We start from the raw sequence: 10221 nt of genomic DNA on the forward strand, positions 1-10221 counted from the left end.
TCTTGCCACTTTGAGTCTTTACTTCGTTTTGAAATTTCTTGAACTTTTCAAAGGACTCTAATTTATGTGACATAAGGTAAATATACCCATATCTACTCATGTCATCAGTAAATGTGATGAAGTATCTATAGTCACCTCTAGCTCCAGTGCTCATTGGACCACATACATCAGTATGTATTACGCCCAGTAGTTCAGTAGCCCTTTCAAACGTTCCTTTGAAAGGTGACCTTGTCATCTTTCCCATCAGACATGATTCACATGTATCAATGGATTCAAAATCCATGTCTTTTAGAAGCCCATCTTTGTGGATTTTCTTCATGCGATTCGCACTAATGTGACCCAATCGACAATGCCATAGGTAGGCCTCACTCAAACTATTTAATTTTTGTCTTTTGTTATTTATGTTATACAATTCTGATTTGAGATCCAATACAAAGAGTCCATTACTCATTGGAGCAGTCGCATAGAAAATATCATTCTTAAAAACAGAAATATTTCCCTTTTTAATGCTAAATTCAAAACCTTCAGAATGTAATACAGCAACCGAAACAAGGTTCTTAGTAATGCAAGGAACATAATAAAAATTATTCAGTTCTAATATTAAACCAGAAGGTAAAGATAGACTTAAATCTCCTACGGTAAGTGCAGCAACACTTGCTCAATTTCCAACGCGCAGGTCTATCTCTCCTTTCTTCACTTGTCTTTTATTTCTAAGTCCCTGCACATATGAAATAATGTGAGCACCACATGCAGTATCTAATACCCAAGTAGGACCATTATTTAATGTGAGAACATCGGTTGTCATAATCTCAATAACATAAATACCTGAAGTGGAACTCACAGTCCCGTTCTTCTTGTCTTCTAGGTACTTGGGACAATTTCTTTTCTAGTGTCCCTTGGCCTTGCAGTAAAAACAATCATGATCAGCAGCCATCTTTGGCTTCTCACCACCCTTGGGTTTGGAAACTTTCTTGCCTTTCCCTTGGTTATTGTTCTTTTTCTTAGCCACCTTCTTAAACCCCTTCCCATTGTTGACATTTAGAACTTCCTTCTTCTTGTCATCGATAATATTGCCTTCAGCATTTTTAAGCATGTTATGGAGCTCATTCAGATCATGCTTTAGACCATTCATATGGTATTGCATTCTAAATGGTGCAAAATCATCATGTAAGGATCTAAGAACAATATCAGTGGCCAACTCTTGGTCATATGGGGTCCCTAGATTTTCCATCCTCTTGAAAAGCCCAGTCAGGCTAATCACATGAGGACTCACTGGTTTTCCCTTCACAAGCTTGCTATCAAGTATAGCCTTGTGAGTCTCATATCGCTCTATCCTTGCCTAATCCTGAAACAGCGTTTTCAATTCAGTTATGATAGTATAAGCATCAGAATGCAAAAACCTCTTTTGCAATTCAGGCTTCATTGCAGCTAGCATGAGGCAAGTAACAGGTAATACTTCAGTTTTCACCCGAGTTGATGTTGCCTTCTCCTCATCTGATGATGTTCGGTCACAGTAGGGATAGGGGTAGTTAGGACGTCCTCACGTCCCTCAGACCTGAGAATAATTCTCAGATTCCTTTCCCAATCAAGGAAGTTCGTTTCATTGAGCTTGTTTTTCTCAACAATTGAGCGCAGAGAGAATTTCAAATTATCGTTCGACATATTCTTCAGAATATAAATGACATACAAATCAGTTTATGTTTTGAAATTTGCAAAATACTTATAATTGAACAATTTAAAATAAGTGAATGCACATTTTATTCAAGTTTTTATAGTCCCTTATGAATAATATGATTCCAAGATCCCAATACAGACAATCTTCAACGTACATTTACACTGCATTAGGTCTTGTGTGTTCAAGGTAAGTAACAATTACTAATTATAACTTCTTATAATTCTTGGTTGATGATCCACATCCAATGTAGGATTCATCCCCATGCCTCAAGATCCAAAACTTTGCCTTTTGGTCTCTTGTTGGGTACAACCGTATCAAGGTTTATGAATCCCCGTATAGATTCATCCTCAGTAGCCTAAGGTTGAGGAAAGACACCCTCGCTTTTGCGAAACCTATCCAACCAAAACCATAAACTTCATGGGTCATGACACGAAAAGGCATTGCCCCAATTTTCTTTAGGAACTTAAGTTTTGATTGTCTTTTATTTATTAGTGAAAATTATTATAAATAAAAACAATGCAATGAAAATTGTGATCCTAGTAGGGCCCCTAAGATGAAAAAAAAATATATAAAGAACTAAAATTCTTTGGTCTCCATGCTTGCACCCTTCATGGATCTCCATCCTTGAACTTCATGGTTCTTATTTGTATTACATAATTATTTATAATAATCTAATTATCAAAATAAATTACAAAATACATAACGATACGTAGATCGTGTTATAAGAAAACATAACGATGCTCAAATCGTATTTCTGGGCCATACTAGAAAAATATTAATCTTTAATAAGTGGGATTTTCTAAGTTTTAGAAAACAAATATATCATATTTATTTGATTCAAATATTTATATAATCCAATTAAAATAAATATCTCTTTTATTTTATTAAAGATAGTTTTACATCTTAATCTATGTAAAATTATATCATCGATATAGATCCGCATCAAAATTAACAGTTAATTTATTGATCCTTTCAATATATGCAACCTTGCGCATTGATACCACTGTTGGTCAATTAGATGTTCGCAGCGGAATAATATATAGATCTAATCTAAACATCTAATCATATGATCATGCATAATTGATAGAATCATGATATATAGTTTATAGAAATATACTTTTGATGCGTGAACCGGATCAGATTTGGTAGTAATGAATAATCGAGAGCCCCATGTGTTGCTCCTCTACTTGGTCCACACGAGCCCGACTAGATATCTTTACTTTCGACTGCTATGACGAAAAAGACAAAGGGGAAGCAATCCAATTGCTAGATTAAAAGATGATTTCTTCCTCTTGGAGTTCTCACCGTAATATAGCAAAAGCCGTTTTAAAAAAAGGAACAATTCTCTCTCTATTCACTTCCGTTTTCTTGCAAATAAGTGAATCCTTTTGTATTAAATAAAATTCCATAATTAACCATTAATTATATATTATTTTATTTCACAAATAAATAATATTTCTTATTATTAATAATATCTAATATGTATTAATTATATATTATTTTATTTCACAATCTTAACTCCATAATTAACCATTAATTATATATTATTTTATTTCAAAATCTTAACTCCATAATTAACCATTAATTATATATTATTTTATTTCACAAATAAATAATATTTCTTATCATTAATAATATCTAATATGTATTAATTATATATTATTTTATTTCACAAATAAATAATATTTGTTATTATTAATAATATCTAATATGTATTAATAATTAACCATCTTTCTCGTTTATCTAGTCGGTCAACTCTAAGTGTGTGACCTCATAGGACCCGATTATAATAGTTATAGGTTTAACCCCATTAATCGTAGTTGGCTTCTAGCAAAGCACTACGACTCCTAAAATAATCGGATTAAATTATATCTGTTAATTTGTCCTATCCAAGTTTAGTCATTGCACATAAAATTAAAGGACACAATTCCTTCAAATACTTCATTTCATTTATGCATATTATTAGACTAGTTGAGTCCTATGGATAAAACCACAAAGAAAAAGTTCAAAAGAAATTGGGGGCATTTTACTAATGTTAGTTGTCTAGTTATGAGATTTTCGTGGCTTTCGATTTGTGACTTGAGAAATATAATTAAACTTGCAATTTAAGAAACACTATGTTTGAGAATACTTTATTTCATTTATGCATATTTTCAAATTAAAACCACAAAAAAAGTTCAAAAAGAATTGGGGCATTTTACTAATGTTTGTTGTGTAATTATGAGATTTTCATAGCTTTCAATTTGTGACTTGAGAAATATAATCAAGCTTGCAATTAAAGAAACACTATGTTTGAGAATACTTTCATTAATTTATGCATATTCTCAGACTAGTTAACCCTTATGGATAAAACCACAAAGAAAAGTTCTAAAGGAATTGGGGCATTTTACTAATGTTAGTTTTTATTTATGAGACTTTCGTGCTTTTGATTTGTGACTTGAGAAATATAATCAAGTTTGAAATTAAAGAAACACTATGTTTGAGAATACTTCATTTAATTTATGGACAATTTACTAATGTTAGTTCTCTAGTTATGAGGTTTTCGTGGCTTTCGATTTGTGACTGGAGAAATATAATCAAGCTTGAAATTAAAGAAACACTATGTTTGAGAATACTTCATTTAATTTATGCATAATTTCAGACTAGTTGACCCTTATGAATAATACCACAAAGAAAAGTTCAAAAGAAATTGGGGCAATTTACTAATGTTAGTTGTCTAGTTATGAGATTTTCGTGACTTTCGATTGGTGACTTGAGAAATATAATCAAGCTTGCAATTAAAGAAACACTATGTTTGAGAATACTTTATTTCATTTATGCATATTCTCAGATTAGTTGATCTACTTTTTTCATAATTAATTTGTTAATCCTATTTTGTTGTCTGGTAAGGTTACAAACACAAAGAATATTTTGAAAATTTTGAGACAATGTCACTTAATTAAGTGGTTCTATAATATTGAGATTTTATGATTTTAAATTTGTGAAATATATAAAATATCAAATGATTTACTCTTTGTTTATTATAAGGAAATATCACTTAAATTGTGATTGGACTTAAAAAATATTAAGTATTAAATGATTAAATTACTACGGTTTAGGATACTTTATTTCTGCATATTTTTTGTTTAGTTGTTTTAGTCGCTTTAGTTGCTTTAGTCTTAAAAGTAATATATTTAACATATTTTGTTGCTCCGCGTGAATAGAAACACAAAAGTAAAAAAGAATGAGAATAATATCACTTATTAATGTTGTTTTTATAGTGATTGATATTTTAGTGACTTGTTTTTTGGGAAATAGAATTATTTTCGGTTGCTTGTGATTTTGAGAAATATAAATATAATCTTAGCTTGAAATTATAGAAATACTATTTTTGAAATATTTTATTTCTACATAATTTATTAATTATTTTGTTTTGTTGTCATATGCATAAATGAGGTGATATCACTCATTATGTTGACATAAATTGAAATTTTGTGTCTTGTAATTTTGGACATAGAAAAATATTGAATATAAAATTATTGAAGTAATCGACAAAATTTTATTTATACGTAATCTCTTTTCTATAACTACTCCGGACAAAGAAGTTTCTCTCCTCCTTGGCAATTCATTGGCCGATTTTATTGCGAGGGCGATATGAAAATCATTGATGTTTCTGGTAATACCATAATTATAAATGATTCGAGATCCAGTATAAATGATTTCAATAAAGGTTAAGCTTTAATTATTTTTAGACGCATACCCTAGAATCTTATAATAAATAAGGTGTAGAATAATATTTTTGTAAATAGTCAAAAGTTTATAATAGAGACGGTAAAGTGACAGACACGTGAGACATAGTGCGGTAGCCATTTTTCACGTGTAAACAAGCACCGAACCAAAAACATAATCTTTAAAATGCATTTGAACACGCAAAATATTTTTCTTTCCTAATTTCTCGAGTATTAAATTAGGCGGCGACTCTAAAAAAGTCAAATCTAGTCTAAATCGATATTTTTAAATACACTTTAATCAATCCTATCATTTTGAAAATGTGAGTTATGGGCATGACTATCGAGTAACGAAAACTCCTTCTCGGTAATGATCGATTTTTTGTGTTACAATTATACATTAAAAAAAATGAGAATATAAATTATATTTTATAATAAATTTATATTATATTGTGATAGATTTTTAATTAAGGTAAGAAATAATATATATATATATATATATTTGATTAAAGTAAGAAATATAATTTTCTTTAGTTAAGGTAAGAAATAAATATATAATTATTTGGAAAAAAATATTTATAAATATATGTTTTAAAGAATATTATTACTTAATTATTTTCTCTAGGGCTTGTAAATATGGTGATAAGATTGAGTTAGTAGAATATGAACAATTAGAAGGAAGGAAGGCGGGTGAACCATGGCTGAAGATGAAGCTTGTGTATATTCTGTTTTTGCTTTGTTTATTCATTTGATTTCTTCTTTATCATTACAACGGATTTAGAAAATGAAAAGACGTTTGGGAAAATAAATAGACCAGGGATCTAGATGCAGGACTCAAACAATTTCTCCTTTATGATCTTGTGCAATTTCATAATTAAAATAGTTGATAAATCTTTATAACCAGTATGATGAATATATTCCTTTATTTCAACTCTATTTCAATTTTTTATACTTGTTTATCCTTGGATGATTCAAAATTATCATTAGTTGTTTTATGTATTGATGGAGGATAATGCAGTAATTAAACTAGTGAAAATACTAACTATTGCATAGATAGACACACAATTAGACACTGTCTAAATAACTAAAAGTTTGATTCATTATCAAACATCATCATGGATTGGCTTCTTAGGGAACTAGTATTTATATTATCCCAAGTGCTACTTTCCACTATTAATACATTATCATGTTTTATAAATTGCCTTAAAGTACCTCTTAATGTAGTTCTTTAGTGTTTGTGTTATGAACAATGTTATTGTTTTAGGCTAAACATTATTTTGTAATTTTTTGAAAAAAGAACTTGAAATCCATGGCAACTCTATGGAAAAGGAACTCACTCATAATCATGCTACTTTTATAGTCCAGTCCAATGGGTGACTTAGGCGTACAGTAATCAAGCTTTTTCTTTCCTTTCCTTTCATTTCCTTTGATTTTATTTTGTTATTTGATGTTGCAGACCACGGGTATAGTTTGATCTTGAATGACTTTTCTTTCTACTACATTACGGTTGTCTCCATAGATTTTTTTTTTTTGAGAACGGTTGTCTCCATAGATAACACTAAGGCAATGAGTCGAAGACACAAAGCTGGTTCAATTGGCGGTATGAAGCTAGCTATACCATGTTGATTTATATAACTATTTTCAGTTTTAAATTTAGGAGTAATACATAGATCCGCCCCCTTAAAGTAAGAACATTTTGTATTACCATTTAAACTATTAGTCAATTTTGAAATCCTCATTCTCAATACTTTTAAGAGCGGATTTACGTAATAGCCCTCAAATTTATTTGTTGATGTTCATGATGTGGATCCGTTTCAACTAAACTTGCAGAAAAAGAATGATCGTCTTAGTGAGTTTCCAGATGAAATTCTGAACACAATCACTTGTAAGTTGAACATAAAAGATACAGTGAAGACAAGCATTTTATCGAAAAGATGGAGATACATTTGGATTAACCATGCTGACTTCAAATTTAACCGTCTTAATATACTTGGATTGGGATATCCCTTACACAAACATTGGGATACTCGTTTTGTGAAATTTGTGGACCACATTATGCAGCAGCGGTTTAAAGGCAGCAACAAGATTAACTCATTATGTCTTCAGTTTGAATTGGGGAAGTGTTTTTCTCGATCTATTGATCGGTAGATCACTTGTGCAGTTAGAAAAGTTGTGGAGACCATTGATCTTGATTTGTCCAGTGGTACCTTCAATTGTCGTCCAATTTCTTCCTACAAACAACAATATAAGTTGAAATATAACTTTTCGTTGCTTAAGACTGTCTCCGAAAATAAAGGGTCATTGAAACATCTATGAGTGGCCTCTTGAAATTTCCAGGATCAGTCAACTTCCGAAAAGTTTGGTTCACTCATTTCCCTTGAGCTACAAAGTGTAAATATAACCAGCCTTCAATTGACTAAGGTTCTAGAAAGTTGTCCTTTACTTGAGAAGTTAGCTCTGCATGAAATTTCAGACCATTATACGATACAAAGTGATCATCTCAAGATTTTGTCCTTGAAGTGTCTCGTTAAAACAAAGATTGATCTTTGTGCCAACAATCTCCATACAGTTCAATTAATTGGTCCGACAGAATTCTTCTCACTTAAGAACAAACCCCCGAGACTGGTTAATGTTTTTATAGACGAGATCGTAGATTCCCGATTTAACATCAATGGATTGTGTCATGATATCCCTTTGATCGAGAATCTAATTTTATCATCACACTTATATTCATTAAAAGTAAGACTTCCCAAGTACAAATTCCTTTCTTGTACTTGATCAATATTGTTTTTAAACTAACCGAGTTATTCTTTTCTTGCTGACAACATTTCGGCATTTTCAAGTTCCTAGATGATCATGTGCATGCATTCACTAATATGAGGCGATTGTTTTGTGATGCTTTCCATTACAGGGGATGGTTATGGATCATTTATATCTTGAAGACTTTTCCCTTGTTTCAAACATTGGAGTTGAATGTAAAGATTCCAACAATCAAGCACATTATTCTTGAAAATCCTTACGTAACATTTTAATATTTTTAATATTTGTTGCAGTTGCTCAAAATCTTTCCAGAGTACATACAGATAGGGAAGAAGGAGGTCATTGAGAAATGCCCTAATGGAACCATAACCAAGCTAGAGTTGAATGGGTTCATAGGAAACCAACACCAAGTTGATTTGCTTGAGTATCTATTAGAGAATCTAATCGGACTTAAAGTATTGGCTATTGGTCCATCTAACAAGATATACAAAAGCTTCAGTTGTTGGGACAATGAAGCAACTATTGAGGAAAAAAACATGTTTCAAATTCAATCTGAATCGCTTCGCAAAATCATTTCTCCTTCCGTTCGACTAGTGTTTTTATAGAGTTTGGCATTCCCATGATGAAAAATGTTTAGAGTTTCTATAGAGTTAGTTGTTCCTGATCAAAGACTAAATCTGGAATACTGGTGTTTTAATTTTGGTTTAAGTAGTAATTATTGAATATTGGAATATTGTTAGTTCCAACTTAATGAAAACTTATTTAAGAATATGTTTAATTTCATGATCCACTCTCAAACTCCAATTGAGGTATTCTCAGTTCATAGATTAATACAGCCAATTGTTACCAAATTAAAGTGAAAAGTTCATAATGTAATTGTTAACAATTGGTTAGTGGTAAATAAATGTAAAAATTAAATTGGTAAAATAAGAAATTTTAAAAATTATAATGTAAATTTGATTTAGTTTATTAGCTCCACTTTTTAGATTATTCTAAAGTACTCTTGATTTCAGGTTATTTTGATGGCTAATAATGTTAAGCATGTTTTTATCAAGTTTCTAATGTTAGGAGAGAGAGAAAAGCTCTGGAGATTTTTTAGGTGGCACGATCGGCACATCCACGACACGATCGACATAGGCGGTACGATATTGTCTTGAGTCGGAAGTCATAAAATCAGCGCCGAAATCAACATTGTTTAAAGGAAGTGCGATCGGCACAAGCGGCACGACACAATCGGCACGAGTGGCACAGGCAAATGCTGCACGGCCCGATCTGCACGGACAACACGATATTGTATTGATCAAAGAAGCGCAATCGGCACATGCGGCATGACAAGATCGGCACGGGCGGCACAATAGGCACAAACGGCACTAATGTGAGTTTTATAGTTATTTTGATTTGGGTGGATTGTTATTTTTGTGGCTTTAGATTTGGATGGATTGATATATATGACGTATAATTATATTCAGTTTGAAATTATGGAAGTTTTGTGTTTGAGAATACTTTATTTCTAAATATCTTATTACTTAGTTGGTTTAATCTTAAAAATAATATTCGATAAACCTATATTGTTGTCCGTGTGAATAGCAACACAAAAATTTTATATAAAAAATGGGAATAATATCACTTACTAATGTTGGTTTTATAGTGATTGTGATATCGTGACTTGTTATTTGAATGACTTTTGATTTGGGACGTATAATTATATTTAGTTTGAAATTATAAAATTTGTGTATTAAAATACTTCATTCCTGCTTATTTTCCTACTTAGTTTAATTTTACAAGTAATATCACATGTCTAACTAAGCTTGTTTGATTTTTGTTATTTATTTATTTTAAAATATTTTTTTTTAAGAATTAATTTTTTTATTTCATTACAGTAATTATTTTTTAGTTTAAAAAAAATATTTTTTAATAATATAATTAATAATCAAAGGCCCGGATAGTTTGATTAATTAAAGGTTATTTAGTTCAATTAATAGCTATATTTGGTTATAATATTATAGCTTATAGCTGTCACAGAAAATCTAAATGGATTATATGAGATTAATTGAGTTTAATTATTAAAAATCAGCATCC

The 10221-nt window shown here is 30.7% G+C and overlaps 1 protein-coding gene across 1 annotated transcript; it reads left to right on the top strand.

The window, feature by feature from the left end:
• The first annotated feature begins 6948 nt into the window (after positions 1–6948).
• Positions 6949–8747, top strand: LOC124917861. The gene is made up of 4 exons (XM_047458139.1): positions 6949–6982; positions 7544–7662; positions 7720–8007; positions 8436–8747. The coding sequence occupies exons 1-4, from the start codon at positions 6949–6951 to the stop codon at positions 8745–8747; spliced, it is 753 nt and encodes a 250-aa protein (XP_047314095.1).
• Positions 8748–10221: the final 1474 nt, after the last annotated feature.

This window comes from Impatiens glandulifera, unplaced genomic scaffold, assembly GCF_907164915.1.
Source record: "Impatiens glandulifera unplaced genomic scaffold, dImpGla2.1, whole genome shotgun sequence".
Lineage (NCBI taxonomy): Eukaryota > Viridiplantae > Streptophyta > Magnoliopsida > Ericales > Balsaminaceae > Impatiens > Impatiens glandulifera.

Coding starts and splice junctions, on each gene's coding strand:
- LOC124917861 (XM_047458139.1), top strand. CDS start 6,949: ATGAGTCGAAGACACAAAGCTGGTTCAATTGGCG. Junction 7,663..7,719: donor ACTTTTCGTTGCTTAAGACT/GTCTCCGAAAAT, acceptor TGAAATTTCCAG/GATCAGTCAACTTCCGAAAA. Junction 8,008..8,435: donor AGAACAAACCCCCGAGACTG/GTTAATGTTTTT, acceptor TATTTGTTGCAG/TTGCTCAAAATCTTTCCAGA.